This window comes from Protomyctophum bolini (genome assembly GCF_963924005.1).
Source record: "Protomyctophum bolini genome assembly, chromosome: 19".
Taxonomy (NCBI): domain Eukaryota; kingdom Metazoa; phylum Chordata; class Actinopteri; order Myctophiformes; family Myctophidae; genus Protomyctophum; species Protomyctophum bolini.
Window position 1 is genome coordinate 23,932,920 of NC_137880.1, and position 25,268 is coordinate 23,958,187.

General features: G+C 42.0%; 1 protein-coding gene across 1 annotated transcript; it reads right to left on the reverse strand.

The window, feature by feature from the left end:
- Positions 1–1,841: 1,841 nt before the first annotated feature.
- On the reverse strand, positions 1,842–21,104 carry LOC308334746 (E3 ubiquitin-protein ligase pellino homolog 2). The gene is made up of 7 exons (XM_080791550.1): positions 20,750–21,104; positions 11,595–11,724; positions 10,114–10,215; positions 7,747–7,944; positions 6,898–7,083; positions 6,448–6,653; positions 1,842–6,087 (listed from the first exon to the last, which is right to left on the reverse strand). Exons 1-7 carry the CDS (start codon positions 20,824–20,826, stop codon positions 5,703–5,705), a joined length of 1,284 nt encoding a protein of 427 aa, XP_080647676.1. The 5' UTR covers positions 20,827–21,104; the 3' UTR covers positions 1,842–5,702.
- Positions 21,105–25,268: the final 4,164 nt, after the last annotated feature.

Genomic DNA, 25,268 nt, shown 5'->3' on the forward strand with positions numbered 1-25,268 from the left:
CTAGGAGAGGGATTAAAAACTGCTGGATGTCAGTAAAATACCCATAACATAGGCTTCATAATCTCTCAAAGTAGAAGGAAGTAACTTCAAGTAAGTAGAAACAAGTTATAAATAAATAAATAGGCTACTGCCTTTCTCTCATGGTTTCAGTGAAATAATTTCCCAACAAACCTCTGATTCCGTCCTTTCCAAGGGTCCTTTCAGCTTGTGAAAGTCAACTTTAAGACAACGTTTTTTAATGTTTAACATGTTCAGTCATTGTAGAATAATTTATGATTTGTCGTCTTTTAAGGCTAGTATTATTTACACGGCAGTCAAATGGGGGGGATTTATCATTAAGGATAATTAGTTGAACAGGTGCTGAAACCTAGTGCAATCACAAGTGTGCGGTGATCATAGAGGCGGTGATTGAGCCTGGTTCGGCTGGTTGGTGGGTTGGTAGAGTCTGCCCCCTAGTGGTCCGGCTACACATTGCAGTTCACTTATGCTCAGGGACACTTTAGTTAGGGGTAACTATCTAGTATAGTCAGAATAGAAGTTTGGATGAGAATGAGACAAAACATTCTCTCACTTAATTTGCATGCTCTCAATTTAAATCTTTGGCACCATATCATATTAAAGTTAAAACAATTGAGGGAGAACACAGTACACTGCAAAATAATAGTTGGAATGTCTTCAAACAGATACTTTTACAACCTTTTGTTTAGGCAAATTGGCTAATGCAAGTGCATGTGATAATTGGCCAGAGGTTCCAGGGAGTAGACAGGTCCACAAGTATATTTCAGGCATTTTATTTACCTCCAAAGTGCAGTGCAATTCCGTGACAATACAAAAAGTAATAAATACTGGGCCAAAATAAATTCCAAAAATAGGAAACAAAATACACCTGCTGGCTAAACTTTAAAAAAAACAAAACAGATCTTAATTGAGACTGTTACAGGCCATTTAATGCATTTATCCTTCGATGAGGTCCTGGCTTGCAGCTCTCCCTAGCCTCAGGTAATACTGAACTGCCTCCACCTGCATGCAGCAATCCTGCTTTTATACAGGTGGGGCAAACCATCCCCTAATCAGCAAGTGGCAATCAATTGACTCAACCACACGGCCAACTAAGGCCTATGAGTAATCTTCCACACTACTATACTTTAGAGGAATATACACTCAAACATATTTCAACGGCCCAATTCATTCACAGTGCCTAACATAAAGACCAAACATAATACACACAGGAACAATCACCCCCCCTCCTCTTCTACAGTACTTGGCACCCTCCAATCTAGAGAGGAAAGGAAAGGAAAGGTATGTTTACCCAGAGTAACTGGACTAAGCTCAAGAACTTGTTTACAGCCAGGCCCTGCTCATAGAACATTTCATGGTAGAGGTTCAATGCCTTGTCCAAGGGCACTTCAGTGGTGGTAATTTTAATAATTAATTTCAAGAGGAAGGGGTCACATCATAATCAATCACAACTCACAAGTTCACAAGTGAAGGCAGGTGTGGTAAGGGTGTCTGGTCTATCAACCAAAACTAATCAGGAATCTGTTTGCCTCCTTGGGGCCTCTCATATCCGGAGCGTGGGGGGGGGGGGGGCTGCCTGGACACCATGGAGGTGTGACTTTGTAGTCCAGGAAGGAAGTGAGACCACATTTTCATGACAGGTTTGTGGTGAACATGGCGTCATGACTAAAATATCTATAAAAAAACATATTACACACATAAAAACACCAGGAAAGTGTTTATTGTGTCCTAAAATAACCTCTGATTGCAAAAGGGGTGAAGTGGCCTTTTAAGGAGTAAAAGCTTTCCAAACTCACAAATGAGACGCTGACAGTGACTTCATTTTTAACAGGTTTATTGACATGTGTATAGCGATTGTCTGTGCACCGGACGATTACAGAAAGTTATGATATAAAATAATACAAAATAGCTGTACATAAAGGACAATAAAGGAATGCATTATAACTATGAGGTCATTAGCTGGATACTAGTAGCAGCTAAGTAAGATGAGTTTAAATGAATAGGATTAGAATAGAAGTTCCACAAGGGCTAAATGTCAGAAAGTAATTAAAAAAAACTGAGCAGGAATGCCAAAATTACTTAAAATGTTCATATTTCCGGTTGACAGACTCAAATTGAGTATTTGTCAGAATGTGCCACATTAGTGACATCAGCAAAACATTAAAAACAGGTCAGATTCACACTGGGATTCAATACTTGGTGATGGAAATGGTATTGGTGCATTCCTACCGGTACAATAAAGAAACAAACATAATCATGTTATTTGATGTAGATGGATTCAAAGTACAGGGATCGCAACTAAACAAAAGGGACAACGCAGTAACATAAAAAATAAACTGACATATGTCATGTCAAAACACATAGAAGCCAAAGGGTGCTTCGACTCTTCCTCCATCCACATGACAATACTGTACACTGTTAAATCTTGAGTGTTCATTTAACTCTTGAGTGTACACATTTCAAAACTTGTAGTAAGTGTACACTCTGGAGTGACAAATGAACACTGAGGATTGTGCTGTGTAATGGTAAAGTCGGATTTAATCTCCTCCATGACCTTGTTTGTGAATCTCTCTGGCTTCACAAATCCTCCCTTGGAAATGCCAAGCCTTTAATTACAACCCGTATATGAAGTGTAGCTGTGGTTCCCAACAGCCCTCGTCCTCAAGGGACCACACAGGTGCAGCCGGCTATTCGATTCCACCAGCAGGCGAATCGCGGTCACCTGGCGTTAAGAGCTACAGAAGAGATGCCATCCAGGTGAATGCGATTAACCAGCTGGACGAGGGGCTGTGGAACAGAGTTGGGAACCACCAAAGGCAAGGACTCATCCTTGACCTACATATCACCCGTATTTGGGGGTGGGGGGAGGGACTTGACGAGCAAATATAAAGTTGTGTCTTGACACACAATACTATGCATTCTGTGGCCTGAAATATTCTTTTGAACTGCCTATAGGCATGACCTGCATCTCTCTGTGTGTCTGTACTCTGGGAAACTAATCCTGAGCTACTATAACTGAGGGCACTGCATCAATTGTCAATGAAACCAAGCGTTTCATTTCGTATTCAGACTTCGAATCTGAAAGTTAAGAACCAAAAGAATATTTGAGATTAAGAGAAGACCGCTGATAACTGACGATATTCTGCAGTGAGTTAGTTAGTGGAAAGTATTAGCATAGTAGTTAAGGGTGGGAATTTATGAGTCTCATTCATAAACATCACACATCTATCAAGCATCAAGACAGGCTTTCTTTTTGGGGACATGTCTTTGTTTAAGAAAAAGACAAAATTATCTCTTTTGAAAGTGTCGTCCAGGTTGAACGATAACAGAAATGCTGTTTTTGTGTATTTGGAAGACATGTTGGCCTTTCCTTTCTCATTATAACACTCAGTTTTACAGTTTGGCAATCCATCGTGTGCAAAGTCATATTAAAGTGTTTGTGTCTGTATATGTGTGTATGTGTTTTCTGTAGTGTACATTGGTAAGTGTACGTTCGGCACATGCAAGCTAGACACAATTCCACGTGGGTGTGTGAGAAGTGACTGATTTATTCGTATTTGAGCGCCAGTGTCGCACCCACACAAAAATAGCACAATCTACACACTTACACAATGTTGTTGGCTTGTAGATCTGCAATTTTCGGTGTGAGGCCACCACCAGCACTCAACCAAGTATAAATCAGCAATTATACATCTTCCATACTTGAGGCTAATAATATTAGCATTGACACAATCTGAATTTTCAAGCTAGACCATAATCAAGCTACACCATTAATCTTCAGTTACAAAAATAGTATCACAATATAGACAATTCAATATGAGCACCTGGGAAAGGCTAAACATAGCCTGAGTATTTGGCTACATTCATTGTCTGGGCAATGTTTATGATCGCATTGAGTGTGTTCGACACAGTGTTGGCAAATATTTTCTCACTCACAAACTCTCCTAGTTCTACCACACAATAATATTCTGAAACATACAGAACTTGCTTACACTGATAAACAACTAAAAACAGTTAGAAAAATATCTGTCATTTCTTTTTAAACACTGAAACATCTAAAATAATCCCATTTACTCTTTTCCTCCCCAAAAACAATGCCCTCCCCGTTCCCTAACAAAATAGTTTTCTTTGAAGAAAAAAGAAGAAGGTCGTCTTTTGAGGTTAAGTAAGGTCATAGCATATGACCCTCCATCATACTGAAACACACACACAGACCCTGTTTGATCATAATTCAGTCATAAACCAGAGGTGTGTTCAGATTAACATATTGGCAGCAAATCATAATAATGCTTGCTTATGTTTTACTCATGTAGATGCGTCTAAAAGTATTCCCAGTTTGTAATTACAGTTAGGTATTTCACCATTAACCAATCTTGCTGAGCTGTATCTGTATTATTTCATCATACAGATATCTTTAGATATTTAAGTTAACCACTTAAGCCATGAAACCGTCATATGATGAAAATAGTTCATCTACAAGTGCTTAATTAGATCTGCCATTTATTTTGCTGCGCAACACCAGCATTATGACAGAGCATATAGGCCTAGTCTAGGCCTATAATCGCCTATAATTATTTATTTTTGTGGTTAAAAAGAAGAAAATCTAATTTGAGTTGAACACACCTCTGGTTGAGCCATTGCCCCGGAGACGTTTTTCGGCCATGTTAGAAGTGAGCTGTGACCCACCAACACTTAGCTAAACATAGCGCAAACAACTAGCTTATCTAGGAGGGTATTGCATGGAAGTGCTATTATTGCTTCTGAGAGTTATGTAGTGGATTTTGCCCGAGTTTAGAACAAAGTCCTAGTCTAGACCTCCTCTGCTTGCCAATCTGAATAGACGGTAGACGGACAGGGATGAGTGACACCCATAGTGTGTCAGCATACCAGTACTGTCATCGTGCATGAATACTGATCCTATACAGATGAGCAAACACTGAGGAATAAACAGGGAGAAGGAAGCCCAGTGCTGCATTCAGCAACCCTGCACTCGCTGTATGTTTCCATCCAATTGTCCAGTGACTTTTAAGCACAGTTTTCAAATCACTGCAAGTATAAATACACACTTGTAATACATTTCCATCAATTGAGCTGCTGCCAATACACAGACTATACCTGCACAGTGCACATATAGAACATAGTTACGCCAAACACACACCTGCCACAAAGGTGATTACGATTGTTAAAGGTTACAGGTTACAGTGTCCCAAGTCATTTGTTTGACTAAAGTGTTCCTAGCACTATCGTATGACTCTTTTAAGGACAAAAACTCTTTCACTTCAAGAGAATGTAAAAACATTTTGCAATACTTTTTTTTAAAATCAATATCGGACATTTCTATTTATAATAAGATAACCACTTGGATGGAAACATACGTAGTGAAATCCGGAGTGTTAATGTAGCTCAGAGTGTAAAAAAGGACCCTTGCGGGTATCTCGATTAGTATATTAACTCTCCGAATTCTTCGGTGTAGGTAGTGTTAGCCGACATTCAGACAGGGGGCGTAGAACAAACGCGCTGCTCTAACATCACGTCCTCCCTACGAGTGACGTCTCTAAAGTGGATATCTTTCGCCGCCGCGTGCAGCCCCACCGATCCCCGCCCCCCCTCCCCAAGCCAACGTTTGCAGCGCAACGCCCGTCGTTAGCGGTTAGTGGACGCTGCGCGTGCGGCAGGCGGGCGGGCTAGTCGATGGGACCCTGGAAGATGAGGCGCGTCCAGCCAGGAGTGCTGAGTGCGGCGGAGCAGAAGGGACAGACGGGCCTGAAGGCGTGGGTGCCGTGGGGCAGAGGCGTCTCGGCCCAGTACTTGGCTGTCCTCTCCGAGCAGACGTGACCGCAGGGCACGAAGCCGTGCGTGGGAGCTCCGGCGTCCACGTACACTGCAGGTTCACAGCCGAGCCACAGGGGCACATAGGGCCCCAGGCTCCGGCACAACGGGCACTCCCTGCGGATGGTGGTGATCTCCCCTTCGCCTCGCTCCGCCTCGCCGTTGGACCTCTGGCCCCAGTCGTGGCGTCCGTGGACGTGGCCGCACGTGAGGTAGACCCAGGGCTGGCGCTCTTCAAGACTAGAAAAGGGCAAAATTGATACATTATTCATGCAAAATTTACATGAAAATGTAAATCTAGCACCTAATGCCGCCAGACAGCGTGTTGTGGGTTCGATTCCCGATCCCGATGACCGCTGCTATGTGTCACTCCCCATCTCTCTCTCCCCATTTCCTGTCAGTCTACTATCTCAATGAAACTTCTGAATAAATTCTGTGGTCGCTATTTAAGGAAATATATATATATATATATAATCTGCAAAGTAAGTAATATAGATTTGATTATTTCATGGACCCCTTGCAATTACACCACAGACCACTAGGCGTTCGCCGGCCCCTGGTTAAAAAACGGTGCTGTACAGTCCATGTTGTAAGCCCTACCTGTGGCTGCGTGGCAGGCTGGGAAAGGCCAGGGTGCTTAGGCCTACAGGACACTGGGGCCGGGCAGCGTTGAGTTCCTGACGGAGCGCTTCCAGATGGCGCAAGGTAGGCGCACGTAGCAGCCCCTCTCCAGTACGCCACAGCAGGGTGGCACCGCACAAGTCTACCAGGGAGCCATCTCGCAGGGCGCTGCTCTCCCCTTCAGCCTATAGGGGACAACACAAGATTGCTATCAAGGCTGGCACGACAAAGCACACGCATACAGGCAAAGAAACACAAGCATGCGCAGTTTGCACGCACGCGTATACACGCACGCACGCACGCACGCACATACACACACACACACACACACACGGACAGGACAGGACAGGACAGGACAGGACAGGACAGGACAGGACAGGACATGACAGGACAGGACAGGACAGGACAGGACAACCACATCTGACTGACCAGTTTTCCTCGGCTGGGCCCTGAGCGAGTCTCTCGGAGTGCGTAGACGTCTCCACACACGGAGATCTCCCGCCACAGCCCCTGCTTGGAGTCCTCAGGAAACCCTTCTGGGTGCATCACCAGCACACCATTGGTTGTCAGACCATCCATATGGCCATCTGGGTTTTTCCACTTGGTGGCTTTTTCCTGAGGAGAGGGGATTGGATCACTTAGATCAGTGACTTTAGTTTAGGTACGTCCTTCAGTACCAGTTACAGTTCAGCTTCGATGTCCCACATGTGGAAATTAGGCTGGTGGCAGTAGCATTACAACTATACCAAAAGTAGTCTTGTGTAGCCAAACAGCCAAACAGCATTGGTTCTGCAATGAAGTCATTGTTTATCAATCTTTTAATTGTTTCCACCCAGTTTTAGCCCATTCATTGAATCTAGATAACCCCCGGATCAGTAGGTAGAAATCTCTGATGGCCTGGCTGGCTGGCTATGCGAGACAATACCAAAAGTAAAAAGAAAATAAATACATCAAAACCTCTAGCAACAATACAAAAAGCATGAAGCTTGACAAGTGTTGTCTCATAAAGGTGAAACATTGTTCAAAAAGGTCACGTCATCGCTTTACTAAAGGATCTGCATACTAATGATATTGTTCTCGGATTCCACGTTGTATGATATTGTGATAAACAGTTATATCGCACTGATTCCAAATTCCCATCGCATTTCATTTTCTCTGCAAAAGTCGGCATGCTTTCTCAGCATTCCGTTAAAATGTCTTCGCAAAATCACTTTCCTATTGTAAGTCTTCCCTTCTGATGAAATCCATGAGCTGAACCCACTGCATCGGTCCACTCACCCCGAGGAAGATATTTTTGGACGAGTCGAAGCCGGCGGCGTAGATGCGTGCGGTGTAGGGGGGGTTGCGTTCGCACACCACCCTGCAGGCAAAGCGTGAGATGGTGCTCGGGGCCACCGAGGGGTCCTCCCCCTCCTTGCCTCCTCCGGAGGTGTCTGTCACCACAAAATCAATGGGACTTTCTGTGGAGCGCCCGATCTACAGGGAGACAACACAGAACAGTTTGTTTGAACACAATAGTTCTGTTATCCACTGATAGGATAGGGTGTAATATACAGCATACATGGGCAACTGGCGGCCCGGGGGCCACATGAGGCCCCCCACCTTCACTTAATGTGGTCCTCATATCAGAATACTGATATATTATTGGTTTCAGTTGTTACAGTTTCAAACATGCAAACATGACTCGTTTTTAATGACTTAATTCTAAATTAGTAGTATTATTCTAAATTAGTAGTATTAAAATGTTGTCTTTTTATGTCTAATGTATTTGTGTTTAGTTCATAAAGTTAACATAACATAACATAAAGTTAAGTCAAAATATAATTTAAGGCATTTCAAAAGGCATTTGAATTACTTTTCAGGAATCCGATTAAAAAATAGAAAAAGATTATTCAGAATTTCAATTCAAAGCTGATCTACAAGCTTAAAATGCGTCAGTAATATGCAATTACTTAATTATTAAATTATTATTGTTATTAAATAATATGCCCTCTGGAGTGATGCCCTCTCCATCATCAAAGTTTCCCACCCCTGATATACAGTACAATACGTTTTCAAAGACAGGTGAAATTACCATTCCCAAACTGTGTATGTAAGTAGTCATGTGATTTAGACACACGGTTGCACGTGCAAAGCAGCACCCGATGACCAGGTTTGACATGCCTTCTACTGACTTCCCACAGCAGGAATCTATTGATCATCCTTACGCTACATACTACAGCCTTCTCGTTGTAATTTATTGATCGTCTTTATGCTACAAGTGTAAAGGCCACTTAGATTTTGCTGTCAAGTCTTATCTTCCAAGGGGGGAAACCAAAGACTGTATCACTGCTGTTGTAAGTTCATTACCTATTATCTAACATTTACAAAACTGAATCTGTGAATCAGACAAACTATCTCTCATCTGAACGGGGCAGCACATTTTACAATTTATGCCATTCAAGACTGAAAACAGCCAAATATCACATTATCTGAATCAAAATCATGTTGCTGTTTTTTTCTGTCCATTGAGTTTAGCAAATGGCTTCGCAGCCACAAGGTTGCAGGCAGTAGGCTGCAAAATAGCTACTTCCCCCAGACAATCAAGTTTATGAATGAATGAACAGACCAGGAACAAGTACAACAATAAGCTTCGGAAATGCTTCAAGCATCTCAGTGTGCTGATGACTAATCTACATGCTATTCTTTCTCTTCTCTCCATTTGTTTTTGTGTTATTGGTGCTATGTTGGGCTTGAGGAACAAAACCATATCTTTTTACTCTTGTGACAAATACAAGATATAACAATAGTAAATTAGAAATCATGAATATTGGATCTAAACGATACAGGTCAGAAGACAGTAATCCAGTAAGAAGGGTTCTATAATTTCCTCGAAGAGTATTGGACTGCTTTGAATGTATCTGGGTCCCACTTCTAAGCTGGCACCCCTCCATACTATTTTTGTGCTTAATGAATATTCATTAGCACTGGTTGTGAGACATGGGCGATTCTGCACAGCATAATCCCTTAGAAGTTAACTAAGCTCTAAGTTAGAACTACTTTAAAACACTAGTGTTCAAGTGTTCAAGTGTTGAAATAGTGCTAAAATAGTCTCCATATATGGTCATGTTATGTTTGTAATGATCACCATCCACCCACAAGGCCATGTTAATATAATAGGATTATTGTTTAAAAAAATCACACTCATGTGAAGTGAGGGGCGCTCTTATCATCATACATCATCTCATTCTGGCCCTAATAGCCGATTTGCTCGTCTACATATGACGTACATTTTCCTAATGGCAAATGTGACAAGAGTTCAGGACAAAAAAGATGTATAGGAAGGTCTAGTGCCCCTCAAAAAGAATCCATTTAAAAATTATTATCATACATCTTCATGATATTAAACAAACAAAACTCTTATCATCGTACAACATTGTGTATTGTGTATTGTGCCGATTTGCTTATCATCGTACATAGCATGTCGATTTGCTCAGACACATGGCGTAAATTCTCCATTCATTGTCAATGGGATTTTGACAAAATTGACGATTTCTTTAGGCTTTTTAAATCAAAAATTTCCCGAGGCATTTCTGCATTAACATGGACAAAGAGGAGAGGAGAGAGATTATGGAGGACAGTTAGTCATCTGGTCGGCATGCCTACCTGAAACATGTCGGTGTCGTTGTCATGGCAATACTCCACCACCACTGTCTGGTTACGGGAGAGAGTGAAGGAGATGCTATGCTGCCCTCTGCTGTGGACAGCCTGTAACAACACAACAAGAAGCTTAGAGTGGTGGTTCTCAAACATTTTCATGTCAAGGACACTTAGGACGGTCCCGATGCATACAGTATAGGCTACGGTTAAAGTGGTTAAACTGATATTTGCTAGGGCTCTGGAACCCCTTCAACGACCCTTGACCACTGGGTTAAAGCAGTGGTTCCCAAACTTTTTCATATCAAGGACCCCTAAATTGACACTAATTAGCTCATTTGAAAATATATGCCAGGGACCCCCATAAGAGAAGACCCCTCTTTGGGAACCACTGGGTTAAAGGATGTGTGTTCCTACAATGGGAGAACGTCAGCCAACTAAGTAACTTCTTTTAAACCATAAACTATTCCCTTTATACAAAATTACAAACGGGATAGTTTAAACCTTGTAAAGGAGAATGGAAGAAAAGTGACCACATGAGTCAGATTAAAAACTAATATATATATATAGCAAAGAATTGCTTATCTGCTATTTTTGCAAAAAGAATAACGTTTTTTTGGTGCCTGTAATGACATGTCCAAAATAGGGCAGTAAGTGACTGTCGATCTAAAATCTGAATAATATGGAAAAGAATATGGAGGAAATATGAATAAACAAGTTGTGAATTATTAGGTTAATTGTGAAAGCTAAGTGGAGGCAATTGCCATCCCCTGGAACCTCAAATGACACCTCGCCTTGATACAGGACTAGGACGAATTAAAACGCAAACAATAATGTATCCGTAGACACACACTCCTATAAACAAACAAACAAACACACACAGGCATAAACCCCACAGTCCTCATGTGTAGTGATCTTTCCTCTGATGCCTCTATAGAAACAGATAGTCAGAGGAAGGAAACGATGGCTAATGGCATCCACTGATAACAAACACACACACTTTACACAGTGTGTGTGTGTGTGTGTGTGTGTGTGTGTGTGTGTGTGTGTGTGTGTTTGATTGATTGATTGAAATCTTTATTAACAGTTTGCAGAATTACAGTACATTTCAAGCACAAACTCAATACAAAGACTGTTAACTGTGAGTGGACGACCCAATTAAGCCTTACACTTGTTTACAACAGGGTCCACATTGTTCAATTCATCAAAACATTTAGAGACAAACAAATAGACACTTTTGTGTGTGTGTGTGTGTGTGTGTGTGTGTGTGTGTGTGTGTGTGTGTGTGTGTGTGTGTGTGTGTGTGTGTGTGTGTGTGTGAGAAAAGAGCTGACCTACAGTACAAGATCACAACGTGTCACACTGTCATGCTGTGAGCTTGTAGATCAAATTCTACTATACGTTGAGGTACACATTCTACTGTACTTTGACCCATGCACGCAGTATGCACGCACACACACACACACACACACACACACACAAACACAAACCTTGCTGTCATGTGGTGTGTTGAGAATGTGCACGGTGCTGGGTTTGACACCGTTGGCCTTGGCTCTCCGGTAGAGAGCGAAGCGGCTTTTTCTGCGACCACGGTCTCCGCTTGGAAGAGAGCCATTATACCTGCAAAGGAGACACAAAAGACACACACACACACACACACACACACACACACACACAATGAGTCTTTTTGTTTCCTTGGCTTCGTGTGTGTGTGTGTGTGTGTGTGTGTGTGTGTGTGTGTGTGTGTGTGTGTATGGGTGGTAGGCCAGTATACACTATATGCACTACATATACAACCTCAATGTCTCCAGTTCAATTATGCCCTTCCCCTCTCCCTGCCTTCCGTTTCCTGTCTCTCTACTAATCCTTTCTAACCAAAGAAGAGGAGAGCATAAAACTGAATATTTCTTTGACCTAATTTCACATGCAAATCAAAATAAGTACAATATAGGTCACCCCATTCTACACTGGTACACAAGGACAGACTCACAATATACCAACAGTAGCTGCAACTACTATACATGATTTTCTTAGCGATTATTCGATAACTTCTTCGAATAAGGGAATCGAGAAGAAAATAATATATATATCAGTGAATCATGTATATTATATTTTATACATTGTTGCAAAAATATTGAATTAGCAGATCGACGGGCCAAGCCTGTAGATTAACAATTTTCACTATTAGGTTTTTTCCTATGACAGACATAGATACATGCCCAAAGGGATCAATTATTAATTGATTATTTATATTTATAACAATTATCAAAATAATAGATTAAATCGATGTTGAATTAACCAAGCGCATGGCTTAGTGCCAGCTCATTTCATAAGAATATTATAATTTAGCCTTAAGCGTGAGTTGTACAATGAATCATGATAGCCTATCTAGCTCACAAGCTTGTTGTTCTATTTTCAGTGCACAACACAGGCACATACAACAAAGTAAATTAGGTTTTGGTGGAAAAGTACATTAATAATCATTGCATTGGAGAGGAGCTGAAACAATAAATGAAGTCATCAATAAATACAGATGCCATGGCCCATGTCCGTATTTATAGTACCATTACTATTAGTAATATTCCACTCTGCAGAACAAGCAGCTTCTCTCAAATGCTTTACAAAGCATGCCACTTCATTTTCAACTCATGAGTCATATTCTACACAAAAGATTATCTGTGTTTTAAATCTGAGAGCGGAGTGAAGCCAAATGGTCCATTTGTACACACTCTGAGTTAAACTAACACTGGGGATTTGATGTTTGTGTTCCATCTCTGTTGAAACCTGCCCATATCTCTTAAACCCTTTTCACTCCATGCCCACTTGAAACTCACGTCCACTGTAGAGGGGGACGCATTCTGTCCCACTTCTCTTATTTTAACAATCACCTTTTTGGTGAAACAGAAGAATTATCACAAGTCATCATTAACTCGCTGTCATTACCATACGGCTGTGTGAGCAACCGCTCTCGTTATACAGAAAATAATTTCCTTTTTGCAATGCAAATAATCGGTATCTAATCGTTTTGCAATGCAAGCAATCCATTGTATTAATACCAAGTACTTGTGCGTTGTATTTATCAATTTTAGAAGAAAAAGGAAAAGAGGGGTTTAATTACTTTATCATTCAATAAAGTACTAGTCTTGGTCTATCGATAAATGTGTGTATTCTCAAGTTACGGGTTGCTCAAATATAATGTATATGGATTTGCCAGAGAATCACTGTTTACTAAAAACGAAAAAACATTGTGGATGCACCTGGGACGTATCCTCAGTGTATCCTAAGGTCATCAGGGTTTCGGCCCGGGTCATGCAACATCATACCCTTCACTCAGGTGACCCAGCCGGGGTGATTAAGTCCGGACTTACGTCCCAGTAGCTACCCTTGATCAGTCCCATGATTAGGGAAAGACCAGGGCCTTATTTATATCCATATTCATATGTAATTCCTTAAAAGCCTGCACTCCACATGCACATCCATCCATGTTTCACACAGATTTAATTTATTTGCTAAATAGTTACTGTATCAATTTTAAATCATTGAATCATATCGTATCGCCATAATGTACCAATATCGTCCATGTATCGTATTGTCAACCATGTATCGTATCGCTGTTAAAATGTATCGTTACACCCCTAGTTGGAATTGATTTGTTTTTTTGTTTTGTTTTTGGAGTGTACTCTAATTTGACATAGTTCGGTTTCAACCTCTCTCTGTCTGAAAAAGATCTAGTGAGTTCCCAAGCTTTTCTGGACCAACATGTGAGCAGCTTGTGTTGTTGTTGCAGAGTACATTGGTATGATCATGATACTTTATGTTCATATTTCATGTCTTCCTTGTCTTGGGTGGTTATCAAAACATTGACGTTGTTGTGAAGCTGGCTGTCATGGTTTGAGTTCATACAGAGGGCCATATGCTGCTTTTAGCTAATCAGCAGTGTGTTTTGTACCTACCGGTATTTAATCCATTCTGGGCGGGAACCCCTTTTGGTGTTTTAAACATTATGTTATAATTTAGCTATTGAAAAATAGCAGATCTACAAGCTCATGGCGCGCTACGAGCTTGTAGGTCTGCTATTTTTGAAAAATCGTAAAAGTATTTATTTCAGAAAAGTGGGGGATTTAGATTTTTATTTTGAGGTCAGGCCTAAATGGGTTAAAGGGCTATTCAGAGGGTGCCCGCCTGGTGGGCAACAAATGTCTATGAAGGGCACAACGTCTGCCTTCGCTGCCCTTGTATTTGAACCAGTCTTGTGGCTAGCTGGCTTCACTCTGGGCCAGGGGAATATATCGATATTATGACGTGAAACTACTGTGGCTTTTATCTGGGATTTTAGTTAACATAATATTGTGATATGGCAAATGTTGTGACGGTTGTCCTTTCCTGGTTTTAATCTTAAACCCTATTTTAAAGAATGTTTAAAAACATAGCGAAAATAACTGATCATAATCGATAAAATTGACTTGTTTGATTGACTGTTTAAACCCCTGCTATGACATATCGTATTCAGTGTTTTTTTCTCCCCGTCATGTGTCACTGCTCTTCCCACTGTCTCTTGTCGCCTCTCTTCCTGAAAAGACTGATTTATGCTTATGGAAAAAGTGTTGAGGCACTGCATTGTGTGCTGACACTTTCTTCATTTGAATGTGTTATTTTTGTCGAGTGACACGTGGCATGGCACTTTTCCACTGAAGCTGTGGAAAGCTGTGTGTGTTCCATAGGGCCTGCAAGCATGTTCAAATTAGGGCTGCAATTACTTTTTTGATTAATCAAATAATCGTGAAGGGCATTTACATTTTTAGCATGGTTTTATGGATCAACAAATCGATTAACCACTTAAATGTTATTTTATATTTGTGAAAATAGCTCACACGGTTAAGCTTGTAGATCAACTATTTTCACAATTTCTTACAACTTTTTGCCTATATCTGTAATGGTGCGTTCACACAGGCAGAAGGAAAGATGCAAAAAACACATCACAGCATAATTTGCGGCAGCTTCATGTGTCATAGCTGCTTCGTAGCTTCACGTTGCTGGCTTCCATTGACAATGAATGGTAAACTGGCAACATATGTAAGTAGCCTTGGGAACCAAAAGGTTCCGAGCCATGTGGCCCTTAGGGCAGAGTGTCACGGAGGTGGCTTGATGTACAATTACATCAAGGGAAGCATTGGGTCCCATTTTTATAGATTTTGGCATGACCTGCCATTTTGGACGTTGATAAATCAGCCACTCGGATCTATCTAAACCAAAATGTATGTAGAGTCTAAAGTGACCTTATTATTATATTATTATAAACACATTATTTTATTATTTATTATTTAATATTTATATATATTATTATTTACACATTATTAACACATTTTATGTCCTCAAACTAAAGTAAACTTTTGCCAGAGCTGAAACAATCAATTGTTGACAGGAAAAGATGTGGTCTAAAACGTCATGCGTTAATTACTCTGTGGAAGTTTTAGGTTACATGATGAAGATTAACGACATACAAGACTAAAGACAAAAGCAGGACATGGTATTAAATTGCAGTAGTTTAATGGAGGTTTTGCATCTCCATTTGTGGACTTCACACGACTAACGCTTAAGACAACAGTATGTAATTTCCTGAGGTATTGACATGAGACTGGTCACTGGTGCATAATGGGGACCTAGTGGTTTTATTTTCCCAGGCACTGCTGCTGCTTCGACGTATAGGAAATGTTTGCTCTGGTGCTGGTATTAGTTTAGTAGCAGACATTGTGATTTAGTCATTATATTAGGTTTATTGGTCATGATCTTATTATATATTCCTGTTCTTTCCTTGAGCTTCCTAGGTGCTTACAAATGTTATTTATCTGTCCTAAATGTTGTCCTGAATTTGTTGGTACTGGCAGAGCTGTGTAACATTACCGTATTTGCCTCTTCTCTTGGCCAGTTCACACTTGTAAAAGAGACGTTAGTCTCAATGTGTTTTTTTACTGGTTAAATAAAGGCTAAATAAATGTAATTAAATTAGCCAATGTAAATTCAAGGAACGAGTGGAAATGGGTTGTAATTGCAGCGGTTACCTGGGAAAGTATCAAACATGCCACTGAAACCGTTGTTCACCACCAAATGTTTGCTAGTTTCACCTGACTAGCTAATTAGCTTTTCAGCATGCTGCTTTGGTAAAGAGTATTTTTAAGGCATCTCCTCTTAATTGCTAAGTACAGTACACTGAAGAGAGACAGGAAGGAAAGGGTGTGTGTGTGTGTGTGTGTGTGTGTGTGTGTGTGTGTGTGTGTGTGTGTGTGTGTGTGTGTGTGTGTGTGTACATGGCTTTTACTGTAGGCGTTTTACTGTAGGCATTAAATAATCTAGTGACATGATATCGATCGTATTTATCGCGTGGAAACCTCATATGTACAAAACTGTTACTTTTCAGGATTCAAATAAAAAAATAGCAAACGTAACAGATCGACAAGCTCAAAACGTGACACTTTGCGCCACATTTCGAGCTTGCAGATTTGCTATACTTTTGATGCTTGTGTGACGCTGTACGGCTGTAGTATGATCAAGTAGGGTAAAACACAAAATGTTTAAAATAGGGACTCGGAGATAAGAGGTTTCTGTCCGACAGCAACGATATATAGTCGTGTGTAGCCAGACGATCAGAGTTCTCCTACCAATACATCTGGTGACATCTATTCTAAATGGCTGCTGACAAACATCCCAATAGGAAGGACCGCCCTAATGTCTCTGCATTGGTTCTGCAATGCAGTTATTTTTTTAATTGCCGAATTGTTTCCACCCAGTTTTAGCCCACTCATTTAGATGTCACCAGACGTATCATTATAGGCGGAGATCTCTGGTCATATGAGGCTACACGAGACGAGACTACATGAAGTGACACCTTCTCTCATACAATTGACTTTGTACTGTATATGAATGTATATTAACATAATATAGAGAGCATTTCTTGGTAAAAGACTCAAAAGTGTATCGTTGGATAGAGCCGGACGATATGAATTCAAAACAATATCACGATTATGTCAAACTTTTGCCACAAATACAACAAGTTGTAAGCTTGTAGATCGGCTATTTTCCCTGTTTTGCATTCCACCATTGCACAATGTATAACAGGTATTCGTAATACAGTAATCGGTTAGAAGGTTTCCGTGTCGATAGATAGATATAAGAACCCCCCCTGCCCCCCTCAAAAAAAGACTCCTTCTCGGTTATTCGATTAACATAAGCAAGACTAAGTCGGTTATTGTTTCTAAATGTTGGGTTTTGATATATTTTCGGTTAATTACCCAGCCCTACCAGTGGAGGATCAATGGCCACACACACACTTGACTTAAAAAGGTTCATTGTGGTGTCCAGGTGGCGCAGGGGTAAAGTTCCTGCCCACCAGCGTGGAGGAGACAGGGGCTTGATTCTTCCATGGTGCCTCCGGCCTGGCCGGGCGCTCCAAAGAACACCATTAGCCGTGTCCGCAGGTGGGAAGCCTGCAGGGAGCGGAACTGGGAATGATGGCGTGTTCCTCCGTGCACGTTGGAGGAGACATGGTTGTCTGTCTCTACACCCCTCCACAGCACAACAGTAGGGGTTGGCAGTAACACAGGCTCGGCCCGAGCCGCTCAGGCTATAAAACATGGGGGGGAATTGGCATACTGACTAAAGTGAAAATGAAAACGAACAGTTGATCAAAAGGTTAATTGTTCACAGGCTGCCACTCAGATTGTACATGGTCTGCATTTATATGGTGCCATTTTCCAAAGTGCTTTAGAATGTGTGCTACATTCACACACAACGGACACAACCATGCAAGGTACCAACCTGCTCATCAGGAGCAGTTGCTCAAAGACACAAAAGACACTCATGGTCTCAGTGATGCTTTACAAACACAAGGGAGAACATTTCCATTCATGACCCTGCCTGTCACATCAAACTGGGCCCTCGCTGGCAAGAGAGGAAGGAGGTTAGAGCACAATCATGGCAGAGGTCTGAGGCAGCTTGATAAACAGGGAGACCACGAGGCTTGAGACCAGCGAAAAGTGGGCAAAATGGAGGTTGGGTCAGGTATTAGGATTAGGAACAGGGATTAGTTTTTTGTTTGGTTTTTTTAACGCAGGGCCGGTGAGGTTAGAGGGGCAGCGCCGGAGAAGCTGAGCACAGGCCGACTCGCCTGGCCAGTTCTGTCCTGTTCACGCATGTGCGCACACCACCATACACAATATGAAATATTCAAACCTTGCTTCTGCCCCTCGACACGGAGGTTATTTTTGTTGAGGGCCAAACCACCGAGGACGGAGGCCTGCCTCTCTGTGATGAGAGTCAGCACTCAGCAGAATGCCGGGAGCCTGGCTGACAGGGAGGAGGGGGGTTGGGGGGTGGGGTAGAGGAATGCGACAGAGACAACGTGAGAGTGGATAAAAGTGAGGGTGCGAGATAAGTTGAGAGGGTGTGTATGCGCGAGAGAGCTCATTAAACACGGCAGCGGTGAACTGAGCCTTGCTGAGCGGGTGGACTGGGCCAGGGCAGGGTACAGCTGTACACAGTGTTCAGACTAACTCAAATGTAATGATGAGTGACGGCAGGATGCCACTGCAAACATCATATGCGCTGCTCTGAGCCCAGCATCCTCGACCACGACGATCACACAGGACATGTGATCACTGAGGCACACAGATGGAGTCGGGCCCGGCCGTCCCTTTACATAAGAAGCAGGCCAGGGGGAAATATGATGTCTGACAACCGGAATTAGAAAGAGCATCACTCCTCCACAACCAGTTACCTGGGGTACGCTTGCTTGACAGGACATTCAAAGTCACGCTGGTCAAATCTGAATGACCCGTCTGTCAGATAATCCACATAGTCCAAGAAGCAATACTACGTACACTGCAGTGGTTCTCAAAGTGGGGACCGGCACAACCCCCAGGGGTCCTTGAAGGAGTTAATATAGCAGTTTAACCACTTTAACCCTATTTGGTTAATAGCCAGTCTAAAAGCTCACAACACGTCTATGTTATGTGAATATTTTTAAAACATTTTAACCACAGAAATCCTGTATGGGGTTCCCTGGCGCACAAGATATTTTCATCTGAGGGTGAAAGCGTGCCGACTAAATACACTCTAATTTGAACCATGAAAAAAAGGCTTGAGAAATTGCAGCTTCTCAACTTGGCACCAGTCAAGACGGCAGTCCAAGTTTCCCCAAAATCCTTCAGTTGCAGGCTTGCAGCCTTTTCTCGACGGAGCGGATGGGGTGACAGAAAAGCAAACCCACGCCACGTGCAGGAGGATGCACGTTTGGCTCAGACCTCAGAGTCCGCATGCTATGCATGCAGCTCATCATCATCACTTCCTTGCATTGATTGCCGGTACAAAGGGCTGTAATAGGCTCTTGTGTCGTAGCGGTGGGAGGCGGGGGGAACGAGAGAGAGAGAGAGAGAGAGAGAGAGAGAGAGAGAGAGAGAGAGAGAGAGAGAGAGAGAGAGAGACAGAGAGACACAGACAGACAGACATGCTGCTCACACTGATGCAGCACAGACACAGACAGCACTGCTCCATGTTCAGCAGCACAGACAGACAGACAGACAGACCACCATAAGGTCACTTTATCTTTGGCATACACAGGAAGCTGCAAGGCAAGAGGGAGCTCTGCACAGCCACACACACACAGGCTACAACAAGGCTGGGAATGAATGACTCTGCGAGAGCACGGGTCTTATATAGGCTTATACAGTATACACTACAGTATGTGTGATGTGTATGTGTGTGCTGTGCACATGCATGTGTGAATGTGTAGGTGAGGTGACTAACTGCACTGCTATATTGCTGGGGGGGGGGGGGCACACGTGCGTGTGTGTGTGTGTGTGTGTGTGTGTGTGTGTGTGTGTGTGTGTGTGTGTGTGTGTGTGTGTGTGTGAGAGAGAGAGAAAGAGAGAGAGAGGGGAGGGCGGCAGGGGGGGCTTCTGTTCTATCCTTAGCATGACAGTTCCTCTGGTATGTCAGCCCTGCAGTGTCTGTTAGTTACAGCACACCCTTTATGACATATTATTTGATAGCAACGTGCATCTCTCATTGTTGTTTTTTTATCCCACTGTCCCACTTTCTGCGATCACAGATGATCCAGCATAGTATGACATCATAGAGATATGGTTCAGCCTGAGCAATCGAGTGCTGATCTTACACCCACTCACTCCAACCATTGAAGAAAAAAAAGGGGGCTACATCCGTAGTAGTAGTCTTACTACGGGAAACATTGCATCGCATCAAATAATGTATATATTTTTTGCAAAGAGTTTAGAAAACACACATGATGCGATGCAGGACCAAGTTCAACACATATTTTCGCGGACCATGTACAAGGGGAGATCAGCCTGACAAATTGCGATGCAAAGTTACTTTGTAACATAGTAGCACACCGTTACACCATGGACGATGTGTGCTACAAATGACAATAGGCTGTCATTAATGGGGGGGAAACGTCGATTTTCTTGTTATTCTAACGTTGTTACTATTCAGATAGTGGATTTAAATGTTAACCTGTCGAACTCACACGTATATGCTACATCTCTTTATATATCTTTATTATTCTAGCCATACTGTCGCTACTACGGGTGCACTTCCAACTATGTTGTATGATCTCATTTCTAACGTGACTTACCCCAAAATGACCAATTCGCCGTATTTTATCGGGTCTTTAATGGGCACATCATCTTCGTCCGGTTTCGGTGAATTCATCAGAGTGGCGCGATCTTGCTCCTATAATAAATCCGTCCAACAGTAGTAGTAGTAGTAGTAGTGAGAGATATTTAAAAAAAATGAGATAACGCACGCAGGCTCCTCAAAAAAAAACTGCTGGGAAGTTATTTGGATTGCAAGTCTATTCAAGTTTGTACACTGGCCCAAAGTTTTTGCAGCAGTCCTTTCCCTCGTTTTGTGGTTTTAATTCCGCGAAGAAGCATCTTTTTTCCCCTCACATCCTGTGTAACTGTGTGTGTGCAGTGCTATCGATTGAAGGCCTGGAAATCTGCTCCGTAGCAAGAGGAGGGTACAAACAGCTACGGGGCAGGGAGATGGCCGTACCATGTTCTGTGAAAAGGGGTGTTTCCACGGCCACTTTCCCGAATAGTAGAGGATAAATGCATCCATAATTATATGGCCTCCTACCGTTATTTACAAATGCGCGTGAACGTTGTGCGCGTGCATGGGGAGATCATTACAACGACGTTATAAATGCATCGCGCACGTGTAACTGACCGAGAACCCCCCTCTCTTACAACCCAGGAATAGACCGAGTCATGATGAAAAGCTGGGCTCGCTGACTGACTCATTATATGGAAGATAAAACGGGCTTTTCACAATTTCCTGTCCTCCCTGCGATTTCATAGTGTAGCTGGCAGATGTTGTTATTGTCATTAGTACTATTGCTATTTTTATAAATACGAAATAAAAATCCAAAGTGTAGTCTCACTGGTTCATTATTATAGAATCTGACGTAATGTTGTATTTAGGATTTGGGTCACCATCGAGCCCAGACGCGACACCTACGTCTATGTTTTTTAATCACTCTAGGAGACAATAGAGTGACTGTAGTCTATAATGCGCTCTGTCTCTGACTCTGCCCTCTCGTATACACCCCGTTTCGCCCTGTCTTATGATGAATTGAACATGGTGGACCCGTCACCCTATTGTAAACAAGTGTAATGCTTTATGGTGTCGTCCACAGTTAAGTTTTGTATCGAGTTGTGCTTGAAATGTAGGCTACTGTAATTTTCCAATTGGTTAAAAAATACTTCAATCAATCAATCAAAGTCTCCTCTGTCTACTAACAGCATCTGTCTGTCTGTCTGTCTGTCTGTCTGTCTGTCTGTCTGTCTGTCTGTCTGTCTGTCTGTCTGTTCTGTCTGTCTCAGTCTGTCTGTCTGTTCTATGTGCTTACTCATTGAGTTGCGACCACATGAGGGCAGTGCACTTCAGTTGTAGCCTAAAAACTAGGAAATTGGCAATACCAAATGTTAGTAGACTACTCTGCTTACTACTAAACAGCTGGCTTCCAAATGTCTACCTGTCCCTCTCTGTTGTTCAGAGCTATAGGCCAATAAAATTCTTATTACGGTATGTGACAAAAGGTTTGTTTTGCCCAAGCTCTGAAGTTTGCCTTGAGGCCACGTTTTCTGTTAATTTTAAATAATGTGTCATGCTGCCTAGGTCACACGGACGGTTCATTATTATTGCAGCTTATAGAAATTAAACAGCAATTACTATACATGTTGAAATCAACCTCCAAGTCACTTGTTTTGTGTTGACTGCTGTTTGATGAGGTGGAAAGGTAAGCCCTTCATGGCTCCAGGCTTTTTGGACAGAACCCAGTGTAGGAGTGTCTTAATTGTAAGGTAATCTCTTTACCCTCTACAACACTACATCATGCCCTGTCTTTGTCTGGAAGTTGGGAACAGTAGCCTACCCTACCTGAAGCTCAGGTGTATGGACAAAAACATGTCAAAACTTGCACAGGTCGCTAGGTTCCAAGGGAAAGGCAAAATTATTCTCATTGGCGATGATGTTGCTCTCCGGAAACAACATATTTTAAGTGAAAGTAACAGATTCCCATGTGAAAATAACAGGTTGTCAATGACGTGCAACAACAATTATTAATTATAGGCTTAAGTAATTCATCACAATGTTTGCCTTACATTATTTGTCGGACATTCAGCAAAATAAAATTGCGTTTGGCAAAATTCACACAAATTGACCAAAAGCTTTTCGGTCCCCAATGCCTTTCGGAATGGAAAACGTGGGGTCATGTTGTTTAAACATCATCATCATGCTGGAGAGCTCAACTTTAGAGAGATACTTGATGGCAATAACAAGTGGAGATGACTCATACAGTATACCTTAGGGTTTGTTTGGAAAGACACCCCACCCTGTGCTTACACACTGAGTGTCAGGAGGACACCACAGCATTTTCATCAGAAACGTTGAGTCACCACCACCACCTCAGGAGGTCACACGTGTTGGGTGGACGACTCGAGGAATCTATACACAGTGAAATCCTGAATTGGTTCATTGAATAGTTTATTTGACAGAAATTTAAAACAGCAACAGAGTATACTTGGTCTAAAAGGGATAGCATAACACAAAACAAAAGTCCTTACAGCCTTGTTTCCATTCGGGCCCTGTGCAATCAATTCATAAACATGACATGAAAAACAACATATGCTAATTCAATATCATCAAAAATAATAATAATCATAAAACATGTACAGAGTGGAAGAAAAAAATCACACCCGTGTGAATTTAAGTGAGGGGCATACATCATCAAGTGAGATTATACATCATCTCATTCCGGCCAATCACAATTTGCGTCCTCACTTTTATCCTCAATATGTACTTTGCTCAGCCAATCAAATCATCGCTATGGGGTGCTAAGCCAATCAAAACATCTTTGGGGTACACAAACACACATAGCTGGGCAACTCCCTCAATCTGTCTAGGGAGAAGTGATAATTTCCTCTCCCTTATAGGCCTGCTGAAAGGTGTATTTTGAAGCCTGTTTTAATGAAGGAGGCCAGTGATCTTAATGTTACTATAATTTAACTCTGAGAGGGAGCAAAATGACCTGAAAAGGCATGCAAAAGTCCTGAGCGTTAAATTAACACTCAGAAGGCAGCACGCCTTCCCCAAGAACTAGACAAACCAGATGTGTTCAGACAGAGAGACTTGATACTTTCTCTTTCTCTTTGTATTGTACCTGTCTTTCTCCTCCATCTTATGTCCGACTGCCTCTACATTTGGTTTCACCGTCCAACCCTAGACAAGGTGTTTAGTCTCAGTCATTAAGAATGGAACTGCTCTGCGCCTCTCCCTTTCCGAAAGGCCGTGACCTTGTCACCCAATCACGTGGGTCAGTGTCCTGGACAGTGTGGACTTGTCCTCTCCGTCCTCAGTTACCTCAGACGGAGCAAGCACAAGCCCCAAAGAAAAACAAAGAATAACCGAGAAGCATGTTTGTTTTCTTCATATGTTTTAAATGTGTATATATCAACTAATCGACTAGCCACTTAGGTGTTGCATAACAGTGTCATGCAATAATAATGAAAATAGCTGATGTGATTGATTATCAATTGATTACTTTATTCAACTAGAACTGCACTCTGTCGAGTGCCTACTAGGTTGACCGCTACGAACTTTCAAATCTCAGCTTCTCTGTGAAATATTGGTTTCAATATTGAGTTATTAGGTTTCGCTATGTGCTATGTACCTAGTCATTGGAGGTAAAAAAAAAGGGTGTATTTTTTTCTTAATTTTAAACGATTGAAAAACATGGATTGGTTACGTAATCAATAACAGGTACTACAAAGCATAACAACCAATGATGTAATTAATACGGGTGAGTGAGGGGATATAACTGGCTTTCGATGGTGACGTAATAAAGGTAGGTTTCAGATTACATACAGTATATGTATACATAGAGGCATTACCGTATATATGTATATGTATTTTGTAAGTTGATAATTTGTAAGTTGATAAGTAGTATACTGTGGTTACTTGGGTTGTTTTATATGTATGCCGTGGCTGATTTTGAGAGTGACGTAATGAAGATATGTACCAATGCCAGGGTATAACTGGCTCTGGATGGTGACGTAATAAAGATATGTTTCAGTGTCGGGTGGATTAAAGGTAATGCCTCTAATTGATTCAATTAGTTCATTTAACCGTCACAACAAAAATACGAATTGGCATGTACACAGTGTTTCCATGGAAGTGTGTCAGCTGACTTCATTTGTCCATGAGGTCATCATGTCTCCCTGCGGAACAATGATGGTGACGAACCAGCTGGTGGTCACATTTTGGACCCAGCTCCAGTGTGGATTATTTCAGTTAAAGTGAGGTCCGTGGACCCCCAGGGGTCCCTGAGGGAGTTCCAGGGGGTCCCCAGCTAAATGATAGATAGGATCCACCCTTATGGGTCTGTAACTCAGAGAGTGTACAAATGGAACCAAATGGACCCTAATGGGTACTCTATGCTTTAACACAAATTTGACTGAGCAACTTTCACTTGAGTAATAGCCAGGCATTTTCCAAATTGTCCTCTGAGGCTATATGCTGCTTACTTCAGAATGCAGAATGTGATGGCATTACTTCAGAATGCAAAATGTGATGGCATTACTTCTGAATGC

Coding starts and splice junctions, on each gene's coding strand:
- LOC308334746 (XM_080791550.1), bottom strand. CDS start 20,826: ATGAATTCACCGAAACCGGACGAAGATGATGTGCCCATTAAAGACCCG. Junction 11,725..20,749: donor GGCGAATTGGTCATTTTGGG/GTAAGTCACGTT, acceptor TCTCCTTTGCAG/GTATAATGGCTCTCTTCCAA. Junction 7,084..7,746: donor CCAAAAATATCTTCCTCGGG/GTGAGTGGACCG, acceptor CCCTCTCCTCAG/GAAAAAGCCACCAAGTGGAA.